Here is a 16,684-nt window from a genome sequence, read left to right on the forward strand (position 1 = left end):
CTGTGAATGAACACTCCCAAAAAATATTTTAAAGAGAAATACTGGTCTGTTTGTGCTTCCGGCATAAATGGCTAGAAGTTAATCTGTTAAACATGTCATCCATTCATTTTGGGACTATGCAGAAACACACATTTAAATGGCTCTTACTGTACTTAGAAAAAAAAAAAAAACAATTACCAATTCTAGTGTGAAAAGATGTGCCTAGTGTACATGAAACTACAAAGAAGTGTTCTCAAAGCGGTCAGAATTGGAGAGCCCTCATATTTCCCACATGTGACAGGGCACAGAATGTGGCGGAGCTCTGGGATACAGATACGGTGATAATCATGCTTTCATCCCTTAAGCTTAGGAACAGTTGTCAAGAATGACAAAGTTAAGGGCGTTTTGTGTTCCTTCTCTTTAAAGCTACATTTCTCCCCCCCCCACCCCCTCCTTTTTTCTTTTCTTATTTTTATATGCAAGGCATGTGACAATGTATAATTCCACATTCTGACGTAAAATGGCAATCGTTTGGTGCTCCTGTTATAAATCTGTAAAAATCCCGATTGTGTGCCTAACGTAATGGCCGCCTTTCAGTTCCAATCAATCCTTCAGTCAGTGTAACTCGGCAGCTACAATGTATTCTTATATTACTACGGTAACATTATTTATCATTTCAGTTTATGGTTCAAGCAGCTGGGAATATTGGCAACAAATTGCCCCAAACAGGAAAGTGTTGCAATGATCTTGCACTGCCTTGGGATGTGGGCTAAAGCCGGCTATAGAAATCAAAGGATGCTATAAAACGCATTAAAATGGCATTAAGAGTTGAATAATAATAACAAATCTGTCACTATTATCAAATACTACAGAACTGATTTAACACACACCCCCACCACCCCTCCACCCAAAAAAAACACAGAAGATTTTCCATATTTTGCTGCTTTAGTGCGGTAGTGTTGGTTTGGTTAAAATGGATCTGATTTAGTAGTTCTCCATTATATGGACCCTTTGTACCAGTGGTAGAAGAGGCCTAATAAAAGCTGTGTAACTGTGGCAAACGTAACACACATTTATTAACCTTTACAGCACCCTGATGGTATATACCTGGCACGGTATGAGACCTGGGACGCCAGATGCCATAAGCACTTGCTCGTTTTCTAGGTGGTGATTGAGCTGACCACTCGGGCGGTGATCGGGTGGACAAACCTGACAGCAAAGGAAGCAGAGACCCCTCCACTTGTTTCTGGCCTCCGGGGCTGGGTGGCAGGCATGTGCCCGCCCGGGAGGGACCACGGCCTGGAAGTGTCGGAGGCCACTCTGAAGGTTAAACATCGAGACAATGCTCTTTGGACGATTTAACTTATATTATAGACACATACTGTATACTAAGATTGAAGTCATGTTTATGAGATTATATATATATATATAGCTGTGTGTGCAAATTGCACAGATACATATATACAGTATATATATAAAAAGGGGGATACAATGATTCCAGTTTCTTTAAAAGGGAAATGGAACTGCAAGTCTGTAAATAAAGAGACCAGCAGAAGTCTAGCTGTGAAATAATAAAGCAGTGATACTGTGTGTGATCTCTCTGGGGCACACTCTCCCGTTATGTCACTTAGTTGCCACTATTATCCCCATTATTTGTACCTTATTATCCATGTATTGTAATTTTTGTAAAGCGACGTGTACTGTACACTATTGGCACTATATAAATAAAAGTATACATACCCCCTAGCACCATCACACTTACACCCCTGCTTTTGTTCCCACGTTTCTTAACGCTCAGAAATTCCACCTCTAAAGTAGCCATGTCCGTCCCCTCCCCCATCTCTATCAGCCATATGTCTCTGCAAGTGTATGCTTCTGGTGAACACTGCCGTACTGCTCTCAATACCCAGAGCTGTAGTCCTAGCATCGACTTCCAGCCTGTGTAACATGTCACAATGTCACCTACACAGATTTCTATGATCACAGTTTACATTTTTAAAAGGATAATAACTGAAATACTCCAAACTTTAAAAAAAAAACAAAAAAAAAAAACATTTTTTTCTTCTTCCATGAACTACATTTGATTTTACTTTTTAATATAGTGCTATACCCAACAGAAGTATGCTCGAGTACACACAGTAGGTTTTAGTACTGCACAACAAGCTAATTTCCCTGGGGTGCAGAATTCCAGGGTTCGTTTCTACTTGACCCTGACAGGTATGATTCTTTCAAGTGCGGAAGGAGAATGCCATTTTCAATAAAGATGCAATATAGAGTCTCTTCCGTGAGCTGGAGGCAGCCGGCCTTGGTTAAAACCCAATAATAGCTCATTAAAATCGGGTTATTTCTCGATGCAGTTGTAAAGAATGATCTGCACGGTTTCTCCCCCCCCCCTGCCTATAAAACCATATTCTATTCAGAGCCTTCTTTCCTGGAAAACCTACTCCCCCACAAAAGTTCATTTAGCTTGGGAAAAAAAGATGTTATTTTATCAATTTTTATTTTACTGGGAAGCAATAAGTAACACACACACACACACACACACACACACACACACACACACACACACACACACACACACACACACACACACACACACACACACACACACACACACACACACACACACACACACACACACACACACACACACACACACACAAATAACGGAGATTTCATCCGGTCCGTTTATGGGGAAATGGGTCAAGATTATCATTCAACAGACCAGGGGTAGCCAACTCCAGTCCTCAAAGTCTACCAAGAGCTCAGGTTATCAGGATATCCCTGCTTCAGCACTGGTGGCTATATGTCAGCCTTCGACTGAGCCACTGATTGAGACACCTGTGCTGAAAACCTGTCCTGTTGGTAGCCCTCGAGGATGGGAGTTGGCTACACTTGCAATACACTGTTAAGCAGGCTTTGCATTACCGCAATAACAAGTACAAATGATCTAGGGAACCATGGAAATGTGAGAGTTTTGGTCATTATTATGATGAAGGAAAATATTGTGATCAAAGACCGTGTAACGCTACACAAAATGAATGTTATCAGTATACCAGTTAGATTAATAAGAAATAAAAAAAATAAAAAAATTAAGAAGTAATTTAACAGATGAGAAAATAGGCCAAATGATGCAAATTCTTAAACTCTTTCCTTTCTTTTACATAGATATATTAGGTGGATTCTACTGTATTACACCATGGGGTTTATTAGACAAAAAAGTGGTGTATGTGTGTAGGAGACTGGCTGTATTAACTCCGAGTGACATGGAAGATAACTCCCAAAACATTCGGCTTCTGTTGCTGTACGAAGTAATAAGTACTAAATAAGGGCCAATATAGGAAGTGCAGAATGTCTTATACACATGGAGCAGACGTTTCATTGGTGACCAAGGCCGAGCTCGCAGCAGAATTGCTTGCATCAGAGACTGATTTTGGACAGTAGGATAAAATAACGCACAGGACTTCACTGTTTTTGTTGTATGAACCTGGTTAAATAAAGGCCACCGTGGAGCATTAATGACTCCGTTTCAGAGCAAACAAGTTCACTCTTAATACAAACAGTAACACATTGCAGAACAGGGGTGGGCAACTCCAGTCCTCAAGGGCCACCAACGGATCAGATTTTCAGGATATCCCTGTTTCAGCAGAGGTGGCTCAATCAATGACTGAGCCACTGACTAAGCCACCTGTGGCTGAAGCAGGGATAGCCTGAAAATCTGACCTGTTGCGGGACCTCGATGATTGGAGTTGGCTGCCCCTGCAGTAGCATAAAGACCAATTTACAGTATGTTTTGGAACTCCTCATTGTTTAAAGGTGGGATTAACACCTGCATCCTTTCTGGCAGCTTTTCCATGTACTGTAGAAGCATCGTTCCTTTAATTGCCATAAAACACTGTTATATCAGATGGGCAACTGACGCATTTGACAGAAATAGCATCATGAGTCAAGTAGTTCAAATATATCATATGTTTTGGATGGTAGCAAGTTCTGGTTCTATCTGCACAGAGATGAATGGAGATAACGTATGTCCATTGAGCAATCAGATAGAGAAAGCCAAGTAGACCTCTGAAAGTAGCAGTAATATAGTAATTGAAATGACAGCAGATAAGCACCATGTGGTACACTCAAGCCGCTCGTCAATGCGGTGAACCCGTCTTCCCCTGCCCGGGAATACTTCACCCCTATTTGTTTGATTGAATGTAAATCTTCCCAAGTAAGGAGGAGACTTAGCCAGCATACTAAATACTGGCCTTAGTCTTCCCATTTTCTCGGCTTCCTCTGAAACCAACAGAACCTTCTACACATCAGGGGTGGCCAACTCCAGTCGTGAAGGGCCGCCAAGATGTCAGGGTTTATGGATATCCCTGCTTCAGCACAGGTGGCTCAATCAGTGTCTCAGTCATTGACGGGGCCAGGTTATAAAATTTGGGCTTCAGCATATCTCATGTGGGGAAGTAACTGAACATTTTAGATACCCCATCAATACTTGGCCTGCCTGGTATAGGAAGACACCCAGGAAGGTCACCCAGCGATGATACATTCACATTTCAGGGCCAGGTTAGTTTTACAGGTTCAACTCTTCCACCGACAAACTAGGACAAAAGCACAAAGGGAATATTCAGTACTCACGCTTCCCAGCACGCTCTGCAGAACTCATGCCCGCAAGGTATCTCCACAGCGTCTTCAAACACGGAAATATTGCACATGCAAATGCCGCACTGTAGGTAAAAAGAATTGAGCTCTAGATGCTTGCAGTTTAAATCATACTGTAAGAGACAATGCACTTGACGAAGAAACCTATGCGGTCTCAAAAGCTCTGTACTCTGAATTTCATCTACGAGATAATAACCCTAAAGTTGGTCTCCTGAAAGGTATGAACATAGAGAGTAGGCCTCTGCTCAGCCTGTATAGCAATATGTCCCTGAGGGGTACAGATAGGGATAAAGTATATGAACAAAAACAAGAAAAAGTAATCCCGTAGAGAGATGCACTCAACCTCTGAAATAACAAGAATAATAATTATAAACTGGAAAGAGATGGAATTCCGTCTCCACTAATCAAAATTATAATAAATGTTTATTAATTATATAGAAACAAAAGAAATAGTAATTAAAATCTATAAACAGATAGCGCTTAAAGACCAAGCGCTTTTTCCTGTAGTCCCTTTACCACACTGGGGACCTGTCATAGGACCGTCACTATCACTTTGTAAATATATATGCATGTTTTTAGAATTTTTGGCATTCAAAGCAAGTTAACCCAACAGTACACTGTTAACTCAGCATTTTGAAATACAATTGGACTCTATTCCGAATCTAACTCAAAGTATATTGAAGCATGCAATAAATTACATATTAGGAAGTAGTATAAAGGAGACCTCTCATCCCATATGTACATAATATAATGAAAATGAATTGAAACAGGTGCTCAGGGGGAAGAAAAGGAACTATATTAACAGTGTTGATCCCAAAAGGATCAGAAAAGGTTCCCTCTATTAGTAGCACTCTATGTTGGAGTTCAATAGGCGGACTACAGTGGTCCAACAGATAATTACTGTAATTAGGTCTATTGACCTATAGGGACCGGGAAGATCAGGAAAAAATAATAAAGTTTTATTCAAATATTGGTTAAAAAACACATATACAGGCATACCCCGCATTAACGTATGCAATGGGACCAGAGCATGTATGTAAAGCGAAAATGTACTTAAAGTGAAGCACTACCTTTTTTCCACATATCGATGCATGTACTGTACTGTAATCGTCATATACGTGCAGAACTGATGTAAATAACGCATTTGTAACAGGCTCTATAGTCTCCCCGCTTGCGCACAGCTTCAGTACAGGTAGGGAGCCAGTATTGCTGTTCAGGACGTGCTGACAGGCACATGCGCGAGCTGCCGTTTGCCTATTGGGCGATATGTCCTTACTCACGAGTGTACTTAAAGTGAGTGTCCTTAAACCGGGGAACGCCTGTATAACATTCATACATTAAAATAACCCCATGATCAAGTGGCTAAACATGCCGTCTATAAAGGTAAGTATTATTTTCCATTCATAGGTTCAAACTGCTGTCTAAGCGTCTATTTTAAATTGATCCAAATATCATACAGGTCAGCAGTATAGTTATAGCGTAATGGCTATATACAGTGAAGATTTATCTCTGAATAGGATCTAATCCATCAATACAGATTCCTTCATATAGTATGTCAAAATTCTTAAGTACTATCCTCCCTGTATCGCATGTATAAGTATACTAGTATGTAGCAGTAATATCTTAGTACAGTACCAAATATGTGTACTAGGTATCTGCTCTTAAGGCATAAAGTACTCCTGTATTATAACCATAAATATGTCTGTATGTTCCGTAATACAGTAGGTCCTTAGGTGGAAAAATAGTTCTCATAATACCATCTCATAAGTTGGAACAGCCACCGTTACAAAATGCATATGTATACATGCTAATGGGTGGATTCCCCATGTGGATCTCAATCAGGTCAATATTCTCACATAAGGAAATCAGAGCACAACCGTCACAAAACAATGATAGGTAGGACCACAGCGGGTCAACGGTAACACAGAGGGCTCCGTCACTAATACAAGCCTGACTGTAGAGGTGTCTATCTGCTGCCTAAGTCAAAAGACGCTGCCACTTCTGATGACGCCACGAGTGACGTCACACGTCCCGACGATCGTTTCGCGTGGACTACACGCTTCTTCAGGGGGAGGAGTCTATTCCCTGACCTGGCCGGTAGATATTTATACTCTTTAACATGTCAAAATCCCGCCTCCTATGACTCATGGAGGCGGAGTCTATGCCCGTGATCCAATCGGGTTCATAGTATATGGTAATTTACTCCAATATCGTGTGTCACTAGATGTAAATAGTATATCTGCGTTGCAAGAACATTATTAACAGTATGGTAAATATAATGTGAGCATACATAACTGTCTGTATAAACATTAAAGGGGGGTGTGTGTGTATGGTGTAGGAGTGAATGAACACTTAAATGATCTGCCCCTAATGGTCAATACAGATCTAGTTGTGATTAATAACTATATACCTGGATCCCCATTGACCAACCCTTGATAATTATCCAAGTGTAGATGTACATATATTTTGTGTTCCCCCTATCAATCCAATTTAAATTAATGATGTTATACTACAAATTATATACTCCCAGGTTACAGGAAAGAGGAATAAATGAATCCCTCATTGAGTCCCAGAGGGGAGAAGGTTTATAGTTGGAAAATCCAACGGCACTCTTTTTGTAGGAGCCGTTTATCCCAATCACCCCCTCTGGGATCTCTAGGGACATGTTCGATACCACAGAAATGCATAGCCCTTGAATCTCCTTTGTGATGTTGAATGATATGTCTAGCTACAGGTGTATCCGTGGTATTCCGTACATTCCCTATATGCTCTAAGACTCTCGTTTTTAATTGTCCGTGAGTCTTACCAACATATTTTAGGCCGCAATCACAGGTCATTAAATAAATTGTACCATACGTCAGACAGTTAATAAAGTCTTTAATTTGGAAAGTGGCAGTATTGGCTGAGTTGGAGAACTGCTTTGTAGCATGCATAAAACGACAGGTTATACATCTAGAGCATGGAAATGATCCATGCGGTTTCGTACCCAACCATGTTTTCTGTTGTGTTTGAGTAAAATGACTGTGTACTAATCTGTCTTTAATGTTGGTGTTACGCCTACAACCCATAGTTGGATTGTCTTTCAAAATCTTATGTAAATCTATGTCTTCCAATAGAACATGCCAATGTTTTCCAAGAATATTCCTTACATCCTGCCATTGGTTAATGTACACTGGCGACACACTTTATTCGAGCTCGGCTAGTCCCACAAATTCGGGTATACCCGGGTGTATTGAGGTTTGTGACTGTTCTCTGCCCGAGTGCATTGGGTTATTTTCCAGGCAGGGACTGAAGCATTTTATTCCCGCTGGCTGCAATACTGCACAGTATATATATATATATATATATATATACTGCATTACAATTCATGAATTTATGCCATCTGGTAGACACGCGAAGCATTGCAGCCTATTAAATCCTAATCATTATCATTTAACAGATCAGCCGCCCGTCAGCCAGGCATGAACCCAGGCTGGGAAGGCAAACGCAACGGGGCTTGTCAGAGGTGAGGAGCGGCGCATTCCAGGTATCTGCCAGGTACATACTGGGTATTTGCTCGAATAAAGTGTGTCGGTGCAGTAGATAGAAATTAATCTTATAGTTTCGTCATTTGGTTCCCTTTTGTTGTTCACTAGTAGACTCGATCTGGGTAATGTCAAGGCCCTGTAGATTGCCTTATTGATAAGCTTATTGCTATAACCTCTCATTTTGAACCTTAGTGACATTTCCTTAGATTGTTTGGTGAATTCAGACGTGGTTGAACAATTTCGACGTAGTCTTAAGAACTGTCCAAATGGTATGTTATTAGTGATGTGTTTCGGATGATGGCTATTTGCCATCAACAACGTATTGGTGGCTGTTGGTTTCCTGAAAATTGTGGTTTCAACATTTCCCTTTACTGACTTGGAGATACAAATATCCAAAAATTCAATTCTTTGTTTATCTATTTGAACTGTTAACTTCAAGTTGTATAGATTATGGTTCAAATTAGCGATGAACTCATGGAGTAGTTCTTCCGTGCCTTTCCAAATCAGTAGTATTTCATCAATATATCTGACCCACAATTCCACTGACTCAGTATATTTTTCTTGTGTCTCTATGAAGACCACCGTCTCCTCCCACCAGCCTAGGTATAAATTGGCGTAGGTGGGAGCACAGGTGGTCCCCCTAGCAGTACCTTGTATTTGATGGTAAAGGGTATTGTGAAATAAAATGAAATTGTGGGTCAGAACATAATCCAGCAATTTAAGGACAAGTTCATTATGGGGTACACAATCAGTACTCCTTGCTTTAAAAAAATGCGCTACTGCAGCAATTCCATAATTGTGTGGAATACTTGAGTCTAACCCCTCCACGTCTAAACCCACCAAAAAGGTGTCAGGATCCAAGGTAATACCTTCAATTTTACGTAGGACATCTGTTGTGTCGTCCACAAAAGGACGTAGAAACCGGTCAAGGTAGACACTTACATTGGAGGTCAAATTTCCAATGCCGGAGACAATAGGTCTTCCAGGTGGCGGTCTCATTTTTTTGTGGATTTTTGGTAAATAGTAAAAGGTAGCTACCTTGGAATTCCTGATTAGCATAAACTCAAATTCTTTCTTGGATAGAAGTTTTTGTTCCAAACCTTCATTGAGTATGTCAGTCAACTGTCCAAGGTACATAAGAGTAGGATTAGTTTGTAAGGTGGAATAACATTTTACATCAGACAATAAGCGCTTACACTCTTGTACATAGTCTTCCTGGTTCAGGATAACCACATTTCCACCTTTGTCAGATGGATTAACAATAATGGTTTTGTCTTGTTCTAGGTCCCTTAAGGCCAATCTCTCGGGATAAGTCAGATTCTGCTTCCCTTTAACACAAGGTAGATCCTGTAGATCTTTAGTAACAAGTTTGTTAAAAACGTCAACATTAGTACTACAGTCATATGGGGGTACGAAGGTTGATTTCTTTTTTAGGTCAGTGAAGGGACCTTCACCTGGGGGTCTCAGGCTTTCCTCTTCAAGTTGTTCCAGTATGTCAATAGTAATATTAGTATGTTATCTAAAGGCCTGTCATTCTGCCTAACAAGTCAATTAGATCATTTTGAATGTATCAAAGATCTAAATCTTTTTTGTAGAAAATTGACACTACACAAATTTATCAAAAAACGTAGACAATGGCAGAATGCTAATACTCCTTTAGAATTGTTGAATACACAACAATTAGATACTATTGACATACTGGAACAACTTTGAAGAGGAAAGCCTGAGACCCCCAGGCAGCGCGTGCGTCTCTGCAAAAGAAAAAAACCTTCCCCCTCTCCTGATTGGCTGGTGCGTGTTTGCTCGCTGCCACGATTTTTTTTTGGCCCGCAGCAAGCTCTATACGAGCTTGCAAAGCGAGGCCCGCCCCTTCCTGCATGGAGCACGTGGTGAGTACTGCTCCATGCCTTTCTTGCTTCCCCCTTGCCCCCCTACTCCGATTCCCCCCACCCTGCTCCGATTTTCCCCCCTCCCTCTGCCCATTTCGATTCCCCCCTCTTCGTTCCGATTTCCACCCCTGGCTCCGATTCACCCCCCTTGCTGTATGTGAGAGTGTCGGTGTGTCTGAGAGAGTGGGAGTCTGAGAGAGTGGGAGTCTGAGAGAGTGGGAGTCTGAGAGTGAGAGTGGGAGTCTGAGAGAGTAAGAGTGGGTGTGAGAGTGGGTGTGAGAGTGGGTGAGAGAGTGGGTGAGAGAGTGGGTGAGAGAGTGGGTGAGAGAGTGTGTGGGTGAGAGTGTGGGTGAGAGGGAGAGAGTGGGTGAGTGGGAGAGAGTGGGTGAGTGGGAGAGTGGGTGAGAGTGGATGAGAGAGTGAGAGAGGGGGTGTCTGAGAGAGGGGGTGTCTGAGAGTGAGAGAGGGGGTGTCTGAGAGAGTGAGTGTCTGAGAGAGACACCAACTGTGCACTGCAACTGTTAGGTATGTATATACAACTTTGATTTTCACTTTGGGCGCCGTGAAAAAATCCTGATCGCCTTGGGGAGCCTTGAACCGAAAAAGTTTGGGAACCACTGCACTAGGCATTAATATACTTACCAACTAATCTAGTTTGAATCGTAATCATCTTCTCTTATACTGATATGGCCTCCACAGAGATATTGTAGATTGCTATAGTCAGACAGTTATGTATGCTCACATTATATTTGCCATACTGTTAATAATGTTCTTGCAACGCAGATATACTATTTACATCCAGTGACACACGATATTGGAGTAAATTACCATATACTATGAACCCGATTGGATCACGGGCATGGACTCCGCCTCCATGAGTCATAGGAGGCGGGATTTTGACATGTTAAAGAGTATAAATATCTACCGGTCAGGTCAGAGAATAGACTCCTCCCCCTGAAGAAGCGTGTAGTCCACGCGAAACGATCGTCGGGACGTGCGACGTCACTCGTGATGTCATCAGAAGTGGCGGCGTCTTTTGACTCAGGCAGCAGATGGACACCTCTACAGTCAGGCTTGTATCAGTGACGGAGCCCTCTGTGTTACCGTTGACCCGCTGTAGTCCTACCTATCATTGTTTTGTGACGGTTGTGCTCTGATTTCCCTATGTGAGAATATTAACCTGTTTAAGATCCACATGGGGAATCCACCCTTTAGCATGTATACATATGCATTTTGTAACAGTGGCTGTTCCAACTTATGAGATGGTATTATTAGAACTATTTTTCCACCTAAGGACCTACTGTATTAAGGAACATACAGACATATTTATGGTTATAATGCAGGAGTACTTTATGCCTTAAGAACAGATATCTAGTACACATATTTGGTACATATATGTGGTACTATACTAAGATATTACTGCTACATACTAGTATACTTATACAAGCGATACAGGGAGGATAGTACCTAAGAATTTTCTCCTATTCAGAGATAAATTTTCACTGTATATAGCCATTACACTATAACTATACTGCTGACCTGTATGATATTTGGATCAATTTAAAATAGACGCTTAGACAGCAGTCTGAACCTATGAATGGAAAAGAATACTTACCTTTATAGACGGCATGTTTAGCTACTTCACCATGGGGTTTTTTTAATGTATGAATGTTATATATGTGTTTTTTAACCAATATTTGAATAAAACTTTATTATTTTTTCCTGATCTTCCCGGTCCCTATAGGTCAATAGACCTAATTACAGTAATTATCTGTTGGACCACTGTAGTCCTCCTATTGAACTCCAACATAGAGTGATACTAATAGAGGGAACCTTTTCTGATCCTTCTGGGATCAACACTGTTAATATAGTTCCTTTTTTCCCCCCTGAGCACCTGTTTCAATTCATTTTCATTATATTATGTACATATGGGATGAGAGGTCTCCTTTATACTACTTCCTAATATGTAATTTATTGCATGCTTCAATATACTTTGAGTTAGATTCGGAATAGAGTCCAATTGTATTTCAAAATGCTGAGTTAACAGTGTACTGTTGGGTTAACTTGCTTTGAATGCCAAAAATTCTAAAAACATGCATATATATTTACAAAGTGATAGTGACGGTCCTATGACAGGTCCCCAGTGTGGTAAAGGGACTACAGGAAAAAGCGCTTGGTCTTTAAGCGCTATCTGTTTATAGATTTTTAATTACTATTTCTTTTGTTTCTATATAATTAATAAACATTTATTATAATTTTGATTAGTGGAGACGGAATTCCATCTCTTTCCAGTTTATAATTATTATTCTTGTTATTTCAGAGGTTGAGTGCATCTCTCTATGGGATTACTTTTTCTTGTTTTTGTTCTCCTAAAAGTTATCACAACGTACAATGAATCTACATTTCTCCGGCTACTACGTCATGTTATAATACACTCTCGCCTACACTTTACCTACCCCCTATTTGTAACATGGATGGTAAGCAGGGGGTTCCCCGGAGCTGAACCACTTCCATTTTAGCTCCGGGGCCCTCTGGTTCCTGAGATTCTTGTCGGGGGGAGGTGCCGCCAGTTCCTCTCCGCTCCAGAAAAAACAAAATGGAGGCTTAAATCTCATGAGTCACGTGAGCCAATAGGAAGCGGTGACAGGGGAAGAGGGATTTAAACAACCAGGCAGTAGGCGGCACATTTCCCCAGTACAGTAAGTATCTCAGGAACTACCCAGTGGTCTCCGTAGCTGAGATTAAAACGGTTTAGCTCCGGAGACCGACTGATTCTCTCAGGTATGCAAAACAAGAGGTATGCATTCAACTTGGAGCAAGAAGGGTTAACACCTTGGTATCCATACTGTTGCAATCCTACATGTGCAGACGCAAGTTCTCCTAAAGATCAGGTAAAGCATTATGGTCACATTAGAGCAGGGGTGGGCAACTCCAGTCCTCAAGGGCCACCAGCAGGTCAGGTCTTCAGGATATCCCTGCTTCAGCACAGGTGGTGCAAGCAGTGCCCCCTGTGCTGAATCAGGGATATCCTTAAGACCTGACATGTTGGTGGCCCTTAAGGACTGGAGTTCCCCACCCCTGCATTATATAGTCAGTAGGAAAACATTCAGCACCATTATGCATCGCAGCAAGTTCCTCTCAACTCTCGCTGCTGAGCATTAACCCTAGCATCATCTCCGAATAGTCCCAGGAAATGCTTGTGCTTCTATGCCCTGGCACTTTCAATCTTTCTGACTGAATGTGCCACTTCTCCAATATTCTGCTGATAACAAACGGCCGACGCCTGGTACTGAACTAAAGTGATTACTTAACGCTTGGACGCGTCCCCACTTCTGCTGGAACTGAAGAGCCGTGTAAATGAACGGACCATTTTCTGAAGCGTCCCAGTAATATTGATGATCGCATAAATGCTTTCACTGCTGAATTTCCTGGTAGCCCTGACTGTTATAAATAACAGAAGGCTTATTAATCTTCGCCTATTATGAGCAGTCAAAGGCCTTTTTATTTTCTCCCTAAATGACTGGGGATGTGTGTGTGTGTGTGTGTGTGTGTGTGTGTGTGTGTGTGTGTGTGTGTGTGTGTGTGTGTGTGTGTGTGTGTGTGTGTGTGTGTGTGTGTGTGTGTGTGTGTGTGTGTGTGTGTGTGTGTGTGTGTGTGTGTGTGATTGGTAACATTTGTACGACTTTATATAACAAAGAATTCTTGTAAGGCTCTGCAAATGAATAGTATGTTTCTGCACTGCAGATGTGTTCAGATAAAGGACCCGTCCTTGGGATGGCTGAGACTGTTGTAGTGTTTCAGTGCATGGTGGACTAATATCAAAGGGGGGGGGGAGGCTTCAGATAGTGGATTATGGAGGGGTTATAACTCCGTCCCAATTACTTTAATATTGGAATCATTGCCGAATTCTTTCTACAATTAACTATGAGACCCCCCTTATCCGCAATGATGTGTGTTGATTTTGCTATTCATTGTTTTTAGGTCGTAATTTACACCGTCACATGCAAAAGGAGGACAAAATGTCCCCTTAAGAGAAGTCTGCACATTATGCTTACATTTAAAAAAATTAATAATACATTAAAACAATATATAAAAAATCAAATATATATATATATATATATATATACAGTGGTTGACAAATCACCAAAAAATCTACTCGCCACACAAAAAAATCTACTCGCCACCTAGTACCAAACGTGTGCTGCTTGGGCCAATATTTACTCGCCCGGGGGTTAAATCCACTCGCCCGGGGCGAGCAAATGTATAGGTTTGTCGAACACTGTATATATATATATATATATATATATATATATATATATATATATATATATATATATATATATATATACAGATAGATATATATATATATATATATATATATATCTGTAGCAGGGCTCTTCAATTAATTCTCCAAAGGGGACTGATCAGAAAACATTTATAGTTTTGTAATGTCCTTTTGGATAAAATTTGAATATTTAAAAAAATGACTAAATGTCAACATTTTGCCAGTATAATATATATATATATATATATATATATATATATACACATACAGTGCTCGACAAATCCGGTCGCCCGCTTGCGATCGGATTTGGCTAGGTGGCGACCCGTAATTACCTCCCCTGCATGCGGTGCGGTTCTCTTTCAATTTTCCCCTGCTCGCGCCGAGAGAAAAAAATAATAAAAAATCCCCTTATTTCATTGGCCTGACACGAGTTTTTTTTTGTTGTTGGGGCTTAGGCTTGCTCTATATGAGCAGGAGTAGTGAGGGCCGCCTACCTTTACAGGGCTGATAATTGAGGAAGTAATACTCTCCCTGCCTCTTGCATTACCATACCACCACCCCCTCCCACTTGTGGTCGACGGATGGTGTGTGTGGCGAGAGATTGGCGCGAGGGGTGTTCCTCCCCCTCCTGGTCCCCGGCACTCCGTTAGCTGCACGAGCGTATCTTCCCCCCCTGGTCCCCGGCGCTCTGTTGGCTGCACGTCCCCGGCGCTCCGTTAGCTGCACGAGCGTACCTTCCCCCCCTGGTCCCCGGCGCTCTGTTTGCTGCACGAGCGTACCTTCCCCCCCTGGTCCCCGGCGCCCTGTTTGCTGCCCGAGCGTACCTTCCCCCCCTGGTCCCCGGCGCTCCGTTGGCTGCACGTCACCGGCGCTCCGTTGGCTGCCCGAGCGTACCTTCCCCCCCTAGTCCCCGGCGCTCCATTGGCTGCCCGAGCGTACCTTCCCCCCTGGTCCCCGGCGCACCGTTGGCTGCACGTCCCCGGCGCTCCGTTGGCTGCACGTCCCCAGCGCTCCGTTGGCTGAGCGTCCCCGGCGCTCCGTTGGCTGCACGAGTGTACCTTCCTCTCCTGGTCCCTGGCGCTCCGTTGGCTGCCCGAGCGTACCTTCCCCCCCTGGTCCCCGGCGCTCCATTGGCTGCCCGAGCGTACCTTCCCCCCCTGGTCCCCGGCGCTCCATTGGCTGCCCGAGCGTACCTTCCTCCCCTGGTCCCCGGCGCTCCGTTGGCTGCCCGAGCGTACCATCCCCCCCTGGTCCCCGGCGCTCCGTTGGCTGCCCGAGCGTACCTTCCCCCCCTGGTCCCCGGCGCTCCGTTGGCTGCCCGAGCGTACCTTCCCCCCCCTGGTCCCTGGTGCTCCGTTGGCTGCCGGCGCAGGGGAGTGAGGAGTGGGGGGAGGGATTGGGGGAGTGAGGGGGGGGGGGATTGGGGCAGTGGTGGTGCGTGGTCGCGGCCTTTCCTCGCTTCCTCCTCGTGTGTGTGTGTATGTATAAGAGACTGTGTGTGTGTGTGTGTGTGTGTGTGTGTGTGTGTGTGTATGTATGAGAGACTGTGTGTGTGTGTGTATGTATGTATGTGAGAGTGTGTGTGTATGTATGAGAGTGTGTGTGTGTGTGTGTGTATGTATGTATGTATGAGAGAGAGTGTGTGTGTGTATGTGTATGTATGAGTGTGTGTGTGTGAGAGTGAGTGAGAGAGTGTTTGGGTGAGAGAGAGTGTGTGTGTGTATGGGAGAGAGAGACAGAGTGTGTGTGTGTGTGTCTGAGAGTGTGAGTGTCAGTGTATGCAGGACACCAGAAGTAACCCCACAATCAGTCACACCCACGTCACCCCACCACCCACGTCACCCCACCCCCCAGTCACCTCATCACCCCACCACCCAGTCACCCCACCACCCAGTCACCTCGTCACCCCACCACCCAGTCACCTCGTCACCCAACCACCCAGTCACCTCGTCACCCCACCACCCAATCAACCCACCACCCATTCACCCCACCACCCAGTCACCCCACCAACCCACCACCCAATCACCCAGTCAGTCACCTCACCCCCCCCCACCTAATCACCCTCTCCCCACCTAATCACCCTCTCTCTGTCTCTCTCACCCTCTCTCTGTCTCTCTCGCCGTCTCACCCTCTCTCTGTCTCTCTCACCCTCTCTCTGTCTCTCTCACCCTCTCTCTGTCTCTCTCACCCTTTCTCTGTCTCTCTCACCCTCTCACCCTCTCTCTGACTCTCACCCTCTCTCTGACTCTCACCCTCTCTCTGACTCTCACCCTCTCTGTCTCTATCACCCTCTCTCTGTCTCTATCACCCTCTCTCTGTCTCTCTCACCCTCTCTCTGTCTCTCTCAC

The 16,684-nt window shown here is 43.4% G+C and overlaps 1 protein-coding gene across 1 annotated transcript in view; it reads right to left on the bottom strand.

The window, feature by feature from the left end:
* ANKIB1 (ankyrin repeat and IBR domain containing 1) overlaps nt 1–16,684 on the bottom strand; it is a 147,605-nt gene that overhangs the window by 49,309 nt on the left and 81,612 nt on the right. The window contains exon 7 of the mRNA XM_075588640.1: nt 4,612–4,700. Within this exon, the coding sequence (XP_075444755.1) occupies nt 4,612–4,700 (89 nt within the window). The remainder of the gene's footprint in view (nt 1–4,611; nt 4,701–16,684) is intronic.

Source organism: Ascaphus truei, chromosome 2 (genome assembly GCF_040206685.1).
Source record: "Ascaphus truei isolate aAscTru1 chromosome 2, aAscTru1.hap1, whole genome shotgun sequence".
Lineage (NCBI taxonomy): Eukaryota > Metazoa > Chordata > Amphibia > Anura > Ascaphidae > Ascaphus > Ascaphus truei.